General features: G+C 41.0%; 1 protein-coding gene across 1 annotated transcript in view; it reads right to left on the bottom strand.

Moving 5' to 3' along the window:
* Window positions 1-4,660: 4,660 nt before the first annotated feature.
* Window positions 4,661-20,806, bottom strand: part of ubald2 (UBA like domain containing 2) — a 39,655-nt gene continuing 23,509 nt past the window's right edge. The window contains exon 3 of the mRNA XM_008104389.3: window positions 4,661-6,543. Within this exon, the coding sequence (XP_008102596.1) occupies window positions 6,223-6,543 (321 nt within the window). The 3' untranslated portion in view covers window positions 4,661-6,222. The remainder of the gene's footprint in view (window positions 6,544-20,806) is intronic.

Here is a 20,806-nt window from a genome sequence, read left to right as displayed (position 1 = left end):
GCTTTATGAACCAACGAAGAAGTGAACCAAGGAAGAAGTGGTTTCGCTGAACTGATATGCAAACATCCAAAGACAAGCTTGGTTTATTACAAGGATCAGTATAAACTTTGGCCTCTCTCCCTGATGCTTCAGACAACAGTTCCCAAAGTCCTTTCCTATTGGCCATAGTGATGGGAATTTTGTAGGTCAGAACTAGATCACAAAAATATTTCCTTTACTTTATCTTGCCTTTGTCCCAGCTCTCAAAATGGCTATAACTATTAATGTATTGTACATCACTCTAAAACCATGTAGCTTTTGATGTATTGTACATCACTTTAAAAATCAACATAGCTAAAAACATCTCTAGGTTTTTAGTTTATCGAGCAGTGTTTAATTGTAATATCAAAATGTTATCGGGGTGGTCATTTTGGAAGACTGATGAGTTTTTTATATCTAAAATAATTATAATGCAAAGAGTCAGCAATATACCACTGAGAAATCATATTGCAAATCAAATCATAAAATTTACTCTAAAAAATAAACAGGAGAAATTGTGAGGAATTAGCAGCATTTGCAAGCTTTGTTCAAAACATCTGGAAAGTCAAATTCCCATTCTTGATTTCCTGAAGAAAATGTTTTGCTCAATAAGCCGGCTGCCACTTTGAAGGGAGGAATCTGAAAAGGCTAGCACAATCCACCTACATGTAAACCCTTTAAATTCCCACCATAAGCTTTTAGCATCTACTCTTCCCTACACTAATAATTCTCCCTCTCTCCATGGTCTCTAGGCCTTGCTTTCCCCAGAAGTTAGACACTAAAAGGTTTGTGGTTACCTAGGCAACTTATTCCCTCTCTTACATATACACACAATAATCACCACTTGGCAGGCATCAGGTTGCATGTCAGTCTTGTAACTGGGTCTGATAGTCCGCACATCATCTCCACTGATGCTCCCAGATGCTGGTTATTAAGATACATGCTGGTAAGATGCAATCCTAAGCATCTGGAAATGCGTCTCTATGAAACGAAGCCTGAACAGCATGCTACGTTTGAGTTACTGGGATCAGAGAATTTAAAGCTTAATCTCCAACAAATCTCTCTTGGTAATTCACAACCCATATCCAATATATTATCATCATATTGGCTAAGAGTTTTGGGATGCTTACGCTTTTCCAACTCTCCCTCTCACATGCACACACAGACGTGCACAGACACACATATCTCAGAGCAAATGAAGGATACAAGAAAATGAAGCAGCAGTTCAGTAAACTGCTCATTATTAGTTCCTTTTTAAAGCGAGAAACATTCAGCATAACTCATTGTTTGAAGAGTGCTGTATTCATGACATATTTTAAAAGCACACCCTTAAAAGTGTAAAAATGGCTCCAATTTGTACCCAAGCAAACAATTTACGGTCAACAAGTGAATATTTACTTGTTACATCAAAAAACTGCTGCCGTTTCCAACTTTTGTTAGGACTTCTAAGGTATACTATTATGGCTATGTCACCTCAAATAGTAGTTGTAGTGGTGATGATGATTATGCATTACAGGCATTATTTCCAATCTCTGTGTAATAGAACCATATAGCAGTAATAAAATCAGAAATTGGTTCATCCTATATACTAACAGCAAGCACCTTCTTAGGAAATCCTTAGGAAGTCAAACAGAAGCATTCATAGACAAGAGAGAGGTATCAGTAGGGTTGGGGAAACCTTAAGATCTACAGGAGAAAAAAGTTACAAAAAGGGCAACTTCAAGACAACTCTGATTGGGATGAGGCTGTTCAGGAGCCACTGACAGTCTTTGCGAACAGCAAGGGGAAGAGAATGGAGTATCACGGAGAACAATATGACTGATAACATCCGCAACAGAAACATTTCGTAATTCAAAATTTCCTGCCACACTTCACTGCATTCTTCATTTTTAAAACTCTAGTTCTCAGGGTCTATGTTTGTGTAGAGTCAACACCTCATTCCTTAAACTTTCCAAGCTCTCCCATTCACATAGCAAGCAGAAGCCAACCTTCCTAGATCACAACAGAAAGCCCTTTTGCCACAACTGTCAAGTTGCTCATTGCAGCTTTCAAGTACGTAGTAGTAATAACTGATGTGAGGGACAGCAGCTGCTGCCTGGAATTAAACCTGATTTATAGGAAGAGCTTGTCATTTCTCAGCCTCTTCGTGCAAGTGGACACACAGCACAAGTGGTGCAGGAGGGGACAGAAGAAAAACAGAATCATGGAGTTGGGAGAAACCACAAGGACCAGGCCTATAGCGAGGGGGGGGGGTGTTAGGGGTTCAACCCCCTCCCCGAAATTTTTCAAGTTATAAAAAAAATCTCCTTTACTCATGAATTTTAACTGGTTAACCAAATCCCCGTGCTAAGTCTATGAGATGCAAAACATTAAGAGTCCCTCTAGGCACTATCTCAAGCAGATATTGACAGGTTTGTAGCGGGGAGGGCCCCCCCCCGAAATTCAAACCCCCTACCCCGAAATTTTTAAAACCCCTCCCAAAAATTTTTTCTGGCTACGGCCCTGACAAGGACTATTCAGGATGATCACTACCAGGATGATCACTACCAATCATTGGGCATGACACCACAATTTACGAACTCATATTATTTTACAACTCGTACAATGTCATTTTCAGTGCAAAAATGACTGTTCTCATTCAACTGCTGTGCCAAAAGGTAGTTAACAAAACTAACAAACAAATTGTGTGGTAACAAAGCATTATTCCCATTCAAACTTCTGGTGATAAGGCTGGAAATTGCAGAAATGGTAACTCAGTAGAGCCCCTTGCTCTAATGTTTCTTTGACTCACCGCCCCCCCCCCCCCAACCCCCAATAGGGGCTACTTTACCCAGTGGCAAAGTACCTTGAGAGGCAGAATTTTCTTCCCACTAGATTCTGAATTTCACATCTGTTCACTTATAATTTTACAAAAACTGGCCTCTTTCCTCAATTATTGAGAGCAGAAAGGCATAGATGACAGATGATGGGACAAGCAAGGTAACGGACCACTGATATCGTGGGTGACCGAGTTAAATCTTATAATGCTCTTGTCAGAATAGATATTGGTCCAAAGTTAGACTTCTTTGTTGCAACAGGTTCCTGTCGTGTTCTACAGAAGTGAGATATAACACACCAAATGTAGAAGTTTTGTTTTTGTTTAAATTATTCTGGAGTGAGAGGCCCAGACTGAGCTTATATTAGGTCAGGTGTCCAAACTTTTTAAGCTGAGGGCCAGTTCATGGTCCCTCAGCCTGTTGGGGGCCCAGAATATAGTTTGAAAAAACCATGAACACATTCCTATGCACACTGCATATGTCTTATTTGTAGTGCAAAACCCCCCAAAAAAGTAAAACATGAAAGAACAATACAATATATAAAACAAAGAACAATTTTAACCAACATAAACGTACCAGTCTCTCAATGGGAAGTGTGGTCCTGCTTTTGGCTGTTGAGATAGTCAAGTTAATTAGGATTGTTGTTGTTGTATGACTTCAAATCATTTTAAACAGTGGCATATACTGCCTCAGAATCTGGTGGAGTTTCCTTTCCTGGAGGTTTTTCAGCAGAGGTGACATGGCCATCAGTTGGGAGGGCTTTGATTGTGGTCAAGAAAAGGAGGGAGGAAGGACGTCAAGGGAGAGAGGAAGGCCTGGAGGAAATTTGAACGGGGGCCACATTTGGCCCTCAGCTGGACTTTGGACATGCCTGCATAAAATACTTGATATTTTGAAACATTACTGTGAAGTAAGGATAATAAAGCAGACTTCAGTCTGGATTATGCAATGACCTTTGGAATACTTTATCCCTATTTCCAATCATTAAAATGGAAACATATATTTTAAAAAGAATTTCAGCATGTCTTGCCAGGAAAACAGACTTTGGTTTTCATTATCTTTTGGGTTCTAATATTCAACTGGAAATGAGACGGTGGTGACAAGATTGCACATGTTCGATGAATCCTTGGCTATAATTTAGGTTATTAAACAGTGAACTTCCCAGGGGTGTTCTCTAAATAATCACTGCTGAATAACCACCTTGCTTAGGAAAAGGGGGAGGTCTATGTTAGCCTCGAAACTGGGAGAGGTCATTGCAATCAATAGGGAAAGAACAATTATAATAAAAAAGGAGTGGGTTGAAGAAATGCCCTTCTTCTCTTCCTTCTCCCCAGTTAGAGGAGTCAGCTAAGCTTTTGGATAAGGTGCTCCATTTTCCATCTTCAATTAGCATTAAAATGTCTTTTCATTCTAACCTACATTGCTAAGGACTTCTGAATTAATGCAAAAATTAACACTGATGGCCCAGTTTTATCTCATTTTTCAGAAGAACCAGAGTGATGTGTGAAGATGAGGCAGAAGAGAGGTGCAAGATTATCAAGACAAACAAACTAAGTGGAAGAGGATGGGAAGGAAAGGAATACATTGACCTGGATCTTTCTGCGGCCATGTGCACTTATTCCACTAAAAAATAAAACAAAACCTTTGATAGGCAAGCTGCACCGAACTGATCTGGCATTTGCAAATCTGCGTGTGTGTCTGAAGAGTGTTTGGCTTTCTCCCCAGTTCTTCTCTGTAATTCATATTCATCAGACCTTTCTGTATTTTGAAGTTTTTACAGCAATGAAATGTGGAGATGGGGAGAAAAACAACAAGTACCAGTCAGATTAAAAAAGTGTTTTTTTATTTTTAAATTAATAAAAAACCTTCAACCTGTTTTAAGCAAGATTCTGATTTTAAAACCTAAAAAATAAAATAACATAAACCCAAGAAGAAGAGCCTCAACTTCTCGCCTGCCCTTGGATGTATGGGAATATTTTGGAGTCCTCCTTCTTTTATCTGTCTTCAGGGGAGGCTGATATCTCTGTGTGTGCATAAGATATTTAAAGAAATATATATATAATCTTAGAAATTTAAGCGGCTTCCCTTCTGGCTTTGCCTCCCAAATGCACTGTCCTTTTAGAAAGGGAAAGAGCTTGTGAGCTGAAGGGGGGAAACCATTCTCAAGAATGAAAAGCAGGAAAGGTTTTAGGTACGTGGTAAGGTGTAAGACATAGCTTCTTTTCAGCTCTTTGGGGCACATCTGCTGCAGCCTTCAAAAAAATTTCCATAGCCAAAGTTGGGGTGTGGAGGAAAAGCTTTAGGGTATCCCACCCACAAAAAAAGCCCAACAAAGTAAAACAAAAACAAACCTCCCATACACACATACTTTGCACATGCGTACGAAGGAATGGCTGGCTGTCAAAAGCTTTTGCCAGCATGCGCACATACTGGCTCCTCCCCAAGATGACAGGGCAACATATACACTTCATTGTGTGTATAAAACCATGAGCGGAATTCAGCATGCTACTCAAAGAGGGTCCCAGCAATATATTTAACAACACAGCCATTTTGCACTGTTCCATCATTTCTTTTTAGGCCCCTCATGTGGCTCATCAGAAAGCTCTGTGGTGCTTATGAAAAAAGTTACATCACCCCCCAACCATAGGGCAAGGTCGATGATGGGTTCCTTCAGTGGGTTATACGCCCATGCCAAGTAGGCTCATGTTTCTCCTCATATCACCCTTGGCCTCTGTACACAAACCAAATCTGAGGCCTGCCATGGGAGACCAGTGATTTTTTTTCATCCAGAGATTCCCTGCAACCCCTCAACTATTGCAGATGCTACAGGCATCTCCTAAAACTGGGAGCCAAAAGGAAAAGCATGAGGAGACAACAAGAATAAAGGAGGGCCAGTTTCCTTCCCTTCTCTTCACCCAACACACACACACACAGTTTCAAGGGAGACCCTCCCCCCACACACACACATGAACCCCAACACCGGATCCAACGCAGCCCCCTTCTTTCCAAGCAGTGTTCTCAGAATGCCACTTGGATCTTGGTAATCCCGTTGCTTTCATCTGTGATGTATATACATTAGATATATTTATATACTTATATATTATAGTTATATATACTTTTTTCTTTTTTAAAAAAGAGAAGAGACCAGTTATTAACTCTCCTGAAGAATGGACAGAGGAGGAGAAGCAAAAGAAGGACCAAAAAAAGGAACACCGGGAAGCCTGATGCCATTGCATCAGTTTAAAAAAACAAAAACTATAAAATATTCCAGTGCGATCTTCGGGAGGGAAAAAGAGGCCCCCACCCTATTCCCTGTGTACCCCTCCCCGATTTGTCAACCCCTCCCCACTTGACACAGCTTCTTCCCCCATTCTAAAAATATTAAGTCTTATCTCTGGCCATCCATAGCCGTCACGGCTTTCTGCTGAGAGGCCCCTTGCTGGGACACTGGAGGCCACATGGGCTGCTGATGGTGGAGGTGATGGTGGACATTGTGACTGGTGGGTGACGACGGAGGGATCCAGGCAGGTTGATGGTTGGGAGGCGAGGAAGCCCAGAAGGGACTGAAGCTACCCGGAGGGGAACAGGCCATGGATGTGATGGGGCTGTTGCTACTTTGGAGATTCTCTGAAGTCCGCAGCTTGGAAAACATGGCAAGAGCGTCTGGGAAGTTGGGAGGCGTGGCTGGAGTATTGCTGGGTGTGCACATCTGTAGCAGAGAAAGAAAAACAAGGTGACAACATAAGGTTTCCTATATTTGGTCAGTGTGGCACTACTGCAATGCTTTTATTCCATTCCTAACTAAAAAGGCCAATTATCGGTCAAGTGAAACCGAGCAAAACAGACTCAACACTTCATCCCTGTCTCATGTGTAATCAGAAGTATCCACCTTTATTTGATATCCTCTCTTTCCCCCAGCATTGCAGACAAGGGCTGGATGAATGTGGCCTTCTAGATTTAGCAATGCCCATTGAGCCCTAGCCAGCAAAGCCCGTTGTGAAGGAGCATAAAAGCTGCACATCCCTGCTCTATTGTTTCCTTGACCATATCTAACTGTTGGTCTAGATATTAAAGCCCAGGAAGAGAAGGGATATTGCTTGGTTTCCTTTTCACAGACCCAGAGGAGGAAGTGTGTGACACGGCAATAAACTGCATCCCAGTATGTGGAAGGCTCCCACAATATCTTTTTTACAACAACACTGAAAGGGTGAGGGAACCATCTTAATGTCATCTTCTATGCTAGAGTCTGATGACAAAAGAAACATGAGTTGACACAGGATTCAAAGGTGGTAAAGGATGCCATCTAGACAATGTGCGATCCAGGTGCTTCTCACGCAAGTAACTCAGAACAGTCAATTTTGCTGCACACCTGGAAGGAAAGATAGTTTGCCCTGCAACTTGGAGATCACAGTCACAACTTCGATGTGCCTCATCAAATGCAGGTGCAACTTGGCCGCAGCGAAGGGCAATATGGATAATTTCTTCTACTTGTTTTATTATTGTATGTAAGTATGTTTTATGCCAAAAGGGGATGGTTTCAATAATTAAAAACCTGCTAAAACTCTTGTAGGTTAGCTATCAAAATGCTATGCATGTATATGTGCATACATGGATGCACATAGAGAGAAATGTGTTTGTTTTGCCCAATTTCCGATGAAATCGTGTAACCAGGGACTTGAGGGTCATGGGGATTCTTTTCTCCAATGACAAATAGCCCCTTGCTCATGGTTCTACAGTGAAAGATTATTCATTTCTGAATACAAATTGAATGGCTTCTCAAAAGTGCTTTGGCCCAAATGTGTTTGGGATTTTGAATTCTTGGTGTGTAGAATACCTGTTTCTGCACATATGCTATAATGAGTTATCATGGAGATGAGAAGCAAATCTAATCAGAAAATGCATATATGTTTTCTATAACACTTATGTCTATAGTCTGAGGGTAATTTCATACACAATATTTTAAAGAAATTTGTGCATTAAACAAAGTTTACGTACACTTATTATCAAAAGAGGAAACAGTGAAACTATCTCAGCTATTCGGGTGGATCATTTCAGATATAGGAGTTCCAGATAAGAGATACTCAATCTGCACAAGATGACAACATATATTTCTAATTGGCATCATTAACCACATACTAAGCTATATTATCTGGAGAATCTCTACACAGCCTTTCCATCTACCACTGCTTCTTATTTCAGTGGTATCCCTATCATCCCTATACAAGAGATCCACTTCCTTATTAAGGTTGTTTGCTTTCACCTTGACTTGAAAAAGTGACTTTTTAAAGAATGACACTTCAAAGCCCCTTTGCCTAAAGGGCACAGATTCTCATCTACAGTACGTTAAAACTTGAGAATAGGAGCAAAGGGTGGCTCTCAGAATCAGAGTATCTTCTCAATAACCCCTCTGTATTTGTTCTTGAAAGGTACTTCTACATACAAAGTTACACACACACAACAAAATTTGATTCATTTCCCAGAAAACTATTAAGATGATCCCACTTTGTAGGAAATCCTAATTGAGGGCCCTTCTACACAGGCCTAAAAACCTGTGATGGGTTCTGGATTAGCCTAAGGTGTCCAAATGACACGTCGGGATAATCTGGATTATGCTGATTTTTAAAAATCATCTATAAAGATCAGGACCTTTTAATAAGGTCTGGATCTCTGCAGGTATTGGGCCTGTGGGGATTGACTCTTGAGACCACCTTCTACGATCCCAAGGGTCAACCCCTACTGCTGTCCCAGTTTTTCAGGCTCCAGGAACCCAAAGAACCAGCACATCACTGCCACCCTCCCATTAGCCCCGTTTCACCCCCCTAAACTGGCTGGAGAGTCCTGCCTCCATATGGCAGTCTCTCTGGTAAGTTTAGGGGGAAACGGGAGGCTGGGTAAATAGCCTCCAAAGTCCATTTCTGATCAACTCGAGAGGGCATCGCCCCCCCCCCCAAACTAAAATTGTGGGATTTAGTCTTCTCTGGAAGGGCCCTGAATTCTTCCAGGAAGGCTTTGCTCTTTTGACACAACACGTCTGCCTGTTGCCTGCAGAAATATTCAATGTCCCTCTGAATATTCAACATTCCTCTGTTCTGGTTGGGACGCATGTCTTGTCTATTATAGTGTAGGTCCATAGTATCCAATGGGCCCACTGGGTCTAAGATCTCCCCCATAGATGTCAAAATCCAGGGATACTCAAATCCCGTTATATGCAATTGCATAGCAAAAGTATGTTCTTTATATAAAATAGCAAAATCAGAATTTGTTTTTAGAATTGAAAAAAATATTTTCAGACTTTGGGTGGTAGGATCCATAGATGCAAAAATCTATGCCTGACTAAGTCTATCTAGACCAGTGGTTCCCAACCTTTTTTTGACCAGGGACCACTCTCCAACATTAGTACCAAAAGGGTTACAAATCAGTTTTTGGTCAACTTTAGATTTGGTTTGGTTATTTGGGGTGCTGATTCAAAACATTTCATCGGATAGACCACATCAGGTCGAGTTTCTGATACAGAATCTATGCCATCCAGTAGTTGCCATTTGCCTGCCCACAGAAAACCATATTTAATAATTTAGAGCTGATGTGTTCTATCAAATACAACCCCAAATAACCCTGGGAGCAGGCCTAAAAACGAAGAAACCAAGAAAAATTTTTTTTTGGTTGGGCTGTGTTATTATCCGTTGTAGTAACGGTGAGGCCGCAGACCATATTTTAGTTCTTGTGGACCACTGGTGGTCCACGGACCAAAGGTTGGGAACCACTGATCTAGACAGTCAACATATTCAACTACAGATGTAAATACAAACTGAACTCTATTGTGGAACTTGGAATTAGGCCTAATCAGTTGATAACAGATCTACTGAATTACACTTAGGGCTATAGATTGTAACACAAATGCCCTGTTGGGGCAAAACATCCTTCAACGTGTTCTCCTGTCTCTCCACCCTGAAAGGAATGATACACAAAGGCATCCAGAGGCAGTCCATCCAGTGCAAGAATCCAACCCAAGGCACTCCTCCCATCCCACGCCTGCATACTACGTAAATGCCTCGGGTGTTCTCATCCTTGGCAGACAACTTTCCCTTCAGGGAGGAATTCTGACGCGACACAGGTAAGTGCAAGCTATTAGCATGTGCCTTCGGATGATGAGGCTTTGTTATGGAGGCACACCTATTTTCCATTTCTCAATTCTGATGCCTTATATACCTTTGAGTCCAGCTCACTTTCCAAAAGTGGTCTCTCAAATCACTTATTTTTCTTCTTTTGCTTTTAATAAGAAAAATGTTCCCTTGATTAAAAATGACTTTGAGAAGCTCAGATACCACATTAAGGAAATCAGAAAGGCATTTTACAGTCAGCCACACAAAGGTGAGTATATGCTGGTGGGATAAGAAGGGTTTGCCTTTAAAAACAACAACAACACTGCAACTAGCACATTTCTCTGGTTTTACTGTAACATAATAGATTTTTAAAAATGAAGTGGCCTCTCCACATACTCATCAATGAAGTAATAAAGTACATTCAGTAAAGCCACAGGAAACAGACACGTTCAGTCCCTCATTCATTCCTTCGAAACAGGTACACACCAAGGTGCATATACAATCTCGGAAATTCTTCTTCAAAACAAGGAATGGAAGGATTGTCCATACCATCAACACCATCATCCTAAGACAATAGTGGGATTAGTCAAAACAGTGGGATTTGTTTCTTTATAGTGTGTTTCAACCTACCTCAAGTGTCAAACTCATTCTCATTGAGGACCAAATCAATCATATGGTTGCCTTGAATCCATGTATGGAGAATCCATAGAGACAAGGGGCAACTCTCTCTCTCTCTATATATATATGCGTATGTGTGTGTGTACACACACACACACAAACACACACAGATAGTGATCGGTGCTCTTTCGTTTTTACCCAATTTGGATCTCCAGATGTTACTGAAAAACAGCTCCCGTACCTTTTGATTATCCACAATATGGACTGGGGATAATGCGAATTGCAGCCCAACAGCACTTGTGGTACTGAGGTTGAGTAAGGTTATAGGACATTTTAAAGTCTGACATCATATCCACAAGCCTTATATCTAAATTAAAACCCCACTATCATGACTAAACAAACCAACTACAGCCTTCCAGATGTTACTGTATCACAAATCCCATCAGAATTGTTTCTGTACACAACAGGAAAAACATGAACATTTCTTCTGCTAAAACACACGTTGATTTTACCTCACACCCCTGAAATCAAACTGAGACTACAGCAGCCTCTCATTATGTAAAAATATGACAAGAGGTACAGGAACAGAATTTTCCTATATGAGCAGGGTTTGAACCCAGACCAAGAACAATAGTCGATGGAAAATAATACATCACTGTAAAAAAAATGGGAAACAGCACTTAAAACACAGACACATGTTGTTTGAATGCAAAGCTCACTTAATGTATGGAACATGACTCAGTACATGTAAGTAAAGGGCAAATTTGGAAGCTGATTATATTCCACCCTTATGACTGTACCAGCACAGACAGTCCAACTCCCCAATTCCCATCCAGGAATCAAAGTCAAAGCAAAACATATTAAACAAGCAAGTGAATACTGCTACCTGGATTATTTTGCAACCTTTGTTGCATTGGAAACACATCATGGTGTGCAGCTTTTCCCTTAATGGCCTTCTTTTGGAATTAGCTCCAACAAGATGTCATGCAAAATTACAAGTGAGGGTTGGGAGTCCCTGTTCAGGATGCTAGCCAGCCAGCCAACCATGCTCATTCCTGGGATATTACATTACAAAACAATCCATTTTTTCTTTTCCTGCCATGAGTCATATTCCATGTTCAGTTAATATGAATCCACGTGGAATGGGTTCTCTTTGTTATGCATGTTTAATGCTATTTTGGTTGTGTAAGACTCCCCAACTCAAAAGAAAAAAAGTACAAGAGAGATAAACAGAATGTTTTAAAACTGACTCCATAGTTAATGTAACAACAATGACAATACGTTACTGACATGCTCACAGTTTTAGCGCATCTTAAGCCAATCCCACTTGAATGCTGGCAAATTTACTCCCATCTCATGGGTTGCTATGGTACATTTTAAATCATTACTGATATGTTAGGCACTTTTAAATACATTTTAGCCATTTAACCTTTTGAGGTACATGTGTTTTATGTGTAATTATGTTTTATTCAAATATTTGTATTTTTCTTTACGATTCTATTTCTATTTTCTCTTGGCAATGATGCCATTTTGTATTGTTTTGATTTGTGCGTTTGTGAATGTTTGCCTTTTTGTACATAAACCACTCTGAGTCCCCTCGGGGAGAGAGAGCGATCTATAAATAAAGTATTTATTTATCACTATTATTAAAATCAATTAGAAAGGGATTGGTCAAGTTGGCTTTGAGATTTAGAGCATTCTGCCCTACTACAATCAGCAGAACTAAACGCCCTACAGGATGGCCTATCGGCAACATCTGAAATGCACTGCCTAACATACTAACTGCACACTATACAGTCTTATTTAGCTTCCCTCTAAATTATTCTGCATACATGAATGTAATTATGATACTGAACCTCAAATGCATATATTCATTTTGTTTCGGTGGCTCTCAAAGGTTCACATGGATATAAGGATACTAGCTGTGCCCGGCCACGCGTTGCTGTGGCGAAGTATGGTGGTATGGGAAATAAAGTATTGAGGAATTGGTGGTAGTTAAGGTAAAGGGTAAACGTTTTCCCCTGACATTAAGTCCAGTCATGTCTGACTCTGGGGGTTGGTGCTCATCTCCATTTCTAAGCCGAAGAGCCAGCGTTGTCCTTAGACTCCTCCAAGGTCATGTGGGATGACTGCATGGAGCAGCGATACCTTCCCGCCGGAGCAGTACCTATTGATGCACTCACATTTGCATGTTTTTGAACTTCTGGGTTGGCAGAAGCTGGGGCTAACAGTGGGGGCTCTCTCCACTCCCCCAATTCAAACCTTTCGGTCCAGAAGTTCAGCAGCTCAGTGCTTTAACATGCTGTGCCATCAGGGGATATTATTTCTTAAAGGTTGTGAATATACAATATTTCTGATTGGGTTTTTTTTGTCTGTTGGAGACAAGTATGAATGCTGCAATTAGGAAAAATGATTAGGATGTAATGGCCTTGCAGCTTTAAAGCCTGGCTGTTTCCTCCCTGAGTGAATTTTTTGTTGGGAGGTGTTAGCTGGCCCTGATTGTTTCCTGTCTGGAATTCCCTTGTTTTCAGAGTGGTGTTGTTTGCGATATTTTATGTGCTTCTACTGTCTGTGGCCCTGAGAAAACAGAGGATTTGCCAGACTTTGATGATGGGAATACTTTGTTGGGAGGTGTTAGCTGGCCCTGATTATTTCCTGTGTGGAATTCCCCTGTTTATTTACTGTCCTGGTTTTAGAGATTATATTGTTCTGCATTATTCTATCCCAGTAATTATTTCATATTAAAGTAGAATCTCACTTATCCAACATTCGCTTATACAATGTTCTGGATTATCCAACGCAGTCTGCCCTTTCATAATCAATGTTTTTGTAGTCAGTGTTTTAAATTCATTGTGATATTTTAGTGGTAAATTTGTAAATACAGTACAGTAGAGTCTCACTTATCCAACATAAACGGGCCGGCAGAACGTTGGATAAGCGAATATGTTGGATAATATGGAGGGATTAAGGATAAGCCTATTAAACATCAAATTAAGTTATGATTTTACAAATGAAGCACCAAAACATCATGTTAGACAACAAATTTGGTAGAAAAAGTAGTTCAATACACAGTAATGCTATGTAGTAATTACTGTATTTATGAATTTAGCACCAAAATATCATGATATATTGAAAGCATTGACTACAAAAATGCGTTGGATAATCCAGAACGTTGGATAAGCGAGTGTTGGATAAGTGAGACTCTACTGCATAATGATAATCTTATATTATCCTCTTAGAACTGGATTATATGAGGCTCCTTCTTCACAGCTGTATAAAATGCACACTGAAGTGGATTATATGGTAGTGTGGAGTCAAGATAATCCAGTGCAAAGCAGATAATATAAGATTATAAATGGGTTATACAGCTGTGTGGAAGGGCCTTGAGTCTACACTGCCATATAATCCAGTGCAAATTAGATAATCTGTGGAAGAAGCCTAAATGAGGACTAAATCTGCCTGTCCCCTAACTGAACCCTGGCTGTCCTTTGGCTGAATTGGTTGCTAGGCGACCAAGTGGGCAGAGATTAGCCCTCTAAACTGGCAACAATTGGATAAAAAAAATTATTGCTCTCCCTCTAATTAGGACTTTATTTTTCTTTTCTTTTTGTTGTATCAACCTAGAGGCATTGATGATGGGTTGTTGTCAAATTTCGAGGTTGGGGGCCCTGTACTTTTGTTGTTTTGTGAGTCGCCGTGATGCCATCACTCTTTTATATATATAGAAGAAGATAAGGATGCATCAATTCTTTTGAGTGACTGTGTTGCAGATCAGACCAGTTTCCTCCATTACATTGCAGTTCATGAGGGCCCAAATAAGAGCCGGTATCCCACCCATACTACATTAGATTAAATGTAGTATACGTAGTGGATCTATTGCAATTCTACCCAAAATATTTCATCTGCAATTTGTTTTTGGGTTCACACAGGCATTGGTGTGTATATATTCCACATAAAATGTGAACAGATCCAAACACAAAATTCCCGAGCAATCTTTTTTGACAAGAAAAAAAGAAAAAGAAAAAGCATGCTTCTAGTAGCCCTTACAACTAGGAAGTTACAAATCCATGTGCTGAAGGCTGCCACAGAAACTTCCCTCTCTCCCCACTTCAACCGCTTGCTTTTTTGTTGTTTCGATTCCTTTTTCAACAGTCTGAATTCAAGGGGGAATGATGATGCCCCTCAAAAAAAAAACAACCCAAAAAAAAAAACCCAAACCCTAATTGGATCGACTCCATGCTGCTGTGTTAAAGCCAAGGCTGAGGAACATGTCTGTCAGACTCAAAAGCTTGCAACAATTATGATGTTAAGCCAGCTATGGCCTAACATCAGAAGATGCACATCTGAGGCATTGTTATCGTGAAGCCTTGTTTGCGCCTCAGAGCCCTGCCCTGTTTCCTCAACACCAAGGGGATGCATGTGATTTTTCTGAGAAATGTGCCAAGCAACCCGACAGTTGTCACATTAAACAGAAGGTGGTTTCCTGTGTGGTGGCCACCCCGGTTCGCAAAAGCTCTCTTCCACAATGTTCGTCTGATAAATGAAAGAAATGTGTAAGCAGCATGTGGCCAATAAAAGTACCTCAGAATAGAATGAAAGCAGGGAGGCGGGAGAGGCCGGCCTGTTTAGACTCAAAACATGGCTGCCCTCTTAAGAAAGCGGGGGGGGGGGGGGGCCTTGTTGTAACAGCACTCCTGGGCTCGAGCCGCAGCAGCAACGTTACCACAACAAACATTACAAAACGAGCCAGAGGCAGCTCCCCACCATAAACTCCGCTCCGACTGAGTGCATAGCCCACTCCTCCCCTTCCCTGGGGCAACCATTGCATGGTTGCTCCTGGGGCTCATCTTGGTGAAACTTGAAACCACCTCATAAGTTAAGGATTTTTCAAAGGGGGAGGTATAGAAAAACAGTCCCCCAAAACTCATTGCAAGGGCAGGGAGGGGTAAACAATACAAAGAAACACACAGAACAACCTACAAACACTGCCCTTAGGAATATATCAGGTAACCTTGATTATGCCACTGGTCTGTCTTGCTTAATATTGTCTCCCAACCTTCCCCAAATTACCCATATTTACTCAAGTCTAATGCACCATCGAATCTAATGCGTACCACAATTTTCAAAAATTTAAAACAAAAAAAGTATTTGCTGATGAATCTAATGCTCAGTCGTAAAAAGTGCACTCTTTGTTATTTGGTCATTCATTGCAGGTGCTGCCTGCTTAGGATTCCTTCTTTACAATCAAAAGTGTTGAAAAAACCAAAGCTTTCAGCAATGGAAAAGAAAACCCTCAAGGTGCATCTATGATGTAGAATGAATCCACTTTAACTGCCTTAGCTCAATGCTATGGGGTTGTGGAGTATTCACTTGTCTACTAGACTGACATTATAGGTAGGCTGTAGCATTGACCTCTAAAGAGCTGGAAACAAGGACTGGCAGCCTTTTGGTTGGTCCCACCTGGAACAAGCATATTTGATCGATTGCTGAAGGACAAGCTGATAAGTAGATAAATCCTATTGTTCCAATGGGTCTATTCTACTCTGGGGTAACAATAGGAATTGAGGCAATGTCCCCAGGATTCAGACCATAACTGTACCTGATTTTTGAACTGTGAAAGACTGAAAGAGCTGGGACAAAAACTGTCCCAACAAATCTATTGCTCTTTGTCACTTGGATACTTCCTTTTATCTCACCAAATTGGGGAGAAGGTGAGGATTCCATGCTAAGAAAGAAACCTAATATAATTTGGCTATGTAGTTTGGCTAGATAGGTGATGGTAGGATTCTGGAATTTGCAGTGGAATCAGAAGCTTTATGAAGTGTACATATACACGTCCATTAACCCTCAATGAACTGAATTTCAGTGCATTTCAGTCGAAATCAGATAATCTTCTGCAGCTCATTGAGCGCATTATTGTCCTTGTGAAAAATGGATAATATACCACCAAGGTAACATACAAGAACCTCCCCTCTAATTCACATAATATTATGCATACATTTATAATCTGAAATCCGCAAAAGAGCCATTCACATAAGCCAATATTTTCATCACTTGCTGGATTTCACAAGAACCCAAACATATTTCAAAATAAGCAGAGGAAAATGGAGAGTGCTTGAGGAACCGGAGGATCTACAAAATTCAAGTATAGGAAATGAGTCCAAAGAATATGTAAGTGTGCCTTTATAAAGAAGGAAAAACAGCTAGATCACAGATTGCCTGTACCTGTAAACCCCCTTCATTTTGCAATAGACAAGAGGTATCTTCCACCCAAGGAACTGTTTAGACTGCTTGGATCAAGTGTGGACAGATCAATCATCTTCTCAAGTCAACATTACAAGTGCTAAGTCAACATTACAAATTGGGAGCTTGCACAGGGCAAGAAACTTGAAGGAGGTGGGTGGAGCACCGATAGAAAACAACCTTCATTACAGTAACCTAATGGTAAAGGGTGGATTGTGCAAGCAGGCAATAAAACTGGGAACAGCTTCAGCTTTGCAACTGCAGTCCTACCCTCTACCATTAAGAGCCAGTCAGCTTTTCCTTGCTATCTATACACTAGCCAGAGAGCTTGCAACATTATAAATTTATTGCAGAGGCCAAAACAAAAGATTGCAGGAAAGCCTCAGCCGCCTCAGCCTCTCCTCTTCCTGGTAAGCTGCAATGGTTCTGGGTAATCATTCTAATTTTAGCTTCTCGAACACATGCACACACAATTCAGGAGTATACCTTGTGCCAGATTCCACACACGTATACACACACACACACACACACACACACACAGAGCACACTCTATGTCACACCCCAACTCTGAAGATGGAGGAGGGGAAAATAAGTGAAGTCAACCCACAAGAGGAAGAAGTAGATCATTCTCCATCTATGGTATTTACACAAAGAAAGAAAAGTCTACTGAACTCCGGAAAGGAAGAGGAGAACATTACTATGAGCGTGTGCTATCAAACAGCAGCTGCCCTGGCTGCGGAAGTGTAGGACTCAAGGGACAACAGATGAAAAAAAATCAGGATACCACTGCCCCTCTTCAGTACTTCAGAGTTTTAAAGTAGTATGACTTTAAGTTACTCAACTGCACCATGTACAGATAGGGATGGCTTCCCAACCACAGTGACAGCCAGCACACAGATGAAGGCGAAACATCAGGAGAGGATGATGCTGGCTCACATTAGCCATACAGCTTGGAAACCACACAACACCCCAGTGATTCTGGCCATGAAAACCTTCGACGATACAAATAATAATACTCCTGTTACATTGCTTGACTGAGATACCTTTTAAACATTTTGCTGCATGAAACAAGAAGGCACAGTTCCTTGTTTGTCTGCCTCTTTGTTGATGCCTTCTTATTAATCCAGAATGGGCCACGATGGCGCAATGGGTTAAACCCTTGTGCTGGCTGAACTGCTGACCTGCAGGTTAGTGGTTCGAATCCGCGAGATGGGATGAGCTCCTGTCTGTCAGCCATAGCTTCCCATGTGGGGACACGAGAGAAGCCTCCCAGCAGGGTGGTTTCTTTTTTTTTCGTGTCAAGAGCGACTTGAGAAATTGCAAGTCGCTTCTGGTGTGAGAGAATTGGCCATCTCCAAAGACGATGCCCAGGGGGAAGCCCAGATGTTTTACTATCCTGTGGGAAGCTTCTCTCATGTCCCCGCATTAGAAGCTGGAGCCGACAGATGGGAGCTCCCCCTGTTCCCCTGATTCAAACAACAGCCAGGCTTTGAAGCTGCAAGGCCTTTCAATGCTAATCAAGGTGGCAAACTGCAACATTCACAGTGCTGTCAAACAGACAAGAGTTCTTTCTCCCATCCTGGACATTCCAGATATTTAAACCCCACTTGCCTAGTTTCCAACAGACCTCACAGCCTCTGAGGATGCCTGCCATAGATGTGGGTGAAATGTCAGGAGAGAATGTTTCTGGAACATGGACATACAGCCTGGAAAACTCACAGCAACCCAGTGGTTCCAGCCATAAAAGCCTTCGACAACACACAGGATAATATTCAGAAAATGAATTTTTAATTTAAAAAGTGGATTTTTCTACTTTTAGCAGCAAAGAAGGATGGGAATTGAAGCACACATTTAATTCACCCCTTTCTTCAAAAATGTGGCTTATCTTTGGATGGGACAGGCCCAGGATAGAAGAAAGTGAGACTATTGTAAACAAACAAGGTTCAGCAGAGAGGAAGTTGCAGCATAATGTTCCCAATACGTGAGTCACCATTCCTACCGGTCCCATTCAAAAAAGAAACAACTATGCCAACAAAACTTACAGGATCACTTAAAATCACCAGAGCTTGCCAAGCAGAAGCTGAGACAATAATGTTGGCTTTCTCTGAATAAAGAAGCAAAATTGGTCTCTTGAGGCAAGGCTTCCTTTACAACCACAAGCAACATAAATATGACCGCCAATGAAAGAGGGTGGGGGAGGTAAGATCCTTTACCTCTTATAGATAGAAAGACATAGACACATGTATATGGCTTTGTAAGCTTGGCAACTCTTTTTTGGACCACAAAAATATACAGTGTGTTAACTACCATGGTCACGAGCCACTCTGGTAGGACAATTCTGGTAGTTATAGTCCAGAAAAGTAATTCTGCCAAGGTCTAACACATACAGTACCATACAAAAATCTCAGCCACTCCTGCTTCCAAGAAAATCCATGGTTTGGAGAAGAAAATCACAGTAAAACCACAAGGAAAAGGGAGAATACCTTTGATCTTTGAAATTTTTCATGTGCCACAATGATGTTAATACCAAACAGCTCACCATAAATTGTGTTACCATCGACTTCAGGAAAAAAAATTGCAGCCATTTGTGCCTGCAGAAAGCAATACACAGCTAATTTGTAATAGCTCTTTAAAGAAAACATGCCAAGGTGCTGCTTCCAGACACCAAATAGTATCTCACTGACTGCAACTCACTGATACAGTGGATAATCTAGGCTATGATCAGATGTCTGATGTGAGTTTGGGAGCGCAATAGCATCCACAGGACAGACTCAAAGGGTTAATCAAGACACATTAAACTCATCACTAATTAGCCACATGGCAAAACAGAGAAACATAAGGGGTTACTACTAGACAACAATAGAAAGAAGTGACATGTATTTTCTACAACGGTTGTTTTTGGGCATCTCTCCTGATAAATCCCTCTAATATTTGAAGATTCACACCCATAAGCACAAGATGGGCACTCACTGGGGAATGGCACACCAAATCATAACTCCCAGAGATCTTGCAAAGTCACACATTTCATCTCAACAACATGGCAACACACAATGGCTTAAGAGGCAAACCTGCCTGCTGTACAGGAGGAAATGAGCTTTTTTTGCGTCAAGTTTAACACTGCAGCTGCTCCATCAGTAGCTGATAGCCTTGCATACCACAGTCTATGAACCAATGAGGTCTGCAAACTAAGAGAAGACAAGTTATACCAGATGCCTGGGAGATCAGGCCAACAGTAATTATTTGATTTTTCCATGTTTTATTTTACTGGAAAATATAGCTATTTCACTTTGGCTTTCATTAATCCTACACACTGAATCTCAAACTGTACAGTTTATTTGGCTCTGACCAGTCATGGAAGGGAGGACAGGTTTGCAAGACCCAGGTGTCTGTGCTATGTTTAGTACATTTAAATTACCTAGCCAAATTGGCATACTTGCTCTTATATAGGTCCTCTACTTTGATGAACTGTTCTGTGATGGAGGAAAGATGTCTGTTCTGTAACCTGGTCACTGAGCTGGTGTTTCCTTAATTCTTTGCTTTAAAAAAAAATCCAATGTGAACATCTGTTCACAATGGCAGCCAACAGATTAGCAATTTTTCACAAACTTTAATCAAATAAATATATTTTATATTCTAGCATCTAAATAGTCTGAAGATTCATGTAATGATAACAAAATGACTTGTATTACCATTTTGCTACTGCAAGTTTGTTATTACTGATTAATAAGTTTTGCCATTTATGAAAGAGTCCGAATCAAGAGTTGGACAGCAGACATCAGCCCTGTATACAGACACTGCTTCTATTCCAAGTCCCAACCTATTCCCCAATTCTTTCCCACATCTCAGGACCAAAGCAGTCAAGAGATGCACGAGGCAAGACCTGTGATCTAATGTACGCCAGATGTTTTGATTTTAATAAGAAAGCAGTTATGCTCCTTCTCTCGCATTAGTAGGACAGGAAAGCCCTTCCAGCAATCCCCTACCACCCCCACTTATATGCCCCATAGTGGA

This window comes from Anolis carolinensis, chromosome 2 (genome assembly GCF_035594765.1).
Source record: "Anolis carolinensis isolate JA03-04 chromosome 2, rAnoCar3.1.pri, whole genome shotgun sequence".
Classification (NCBI taxonomy): domain Eukaryota; kingdom Metazoa; phylum Chordata; class Lepidosauria; order Squamata; family Dactyloidae; genus Anolis; species Anolis carolinensis.
The sequence above is the reverse complement of the archived record's forward strand: the minus strand, read 5'-3'. Positions and strand labels throughout refer to the sequence as shown.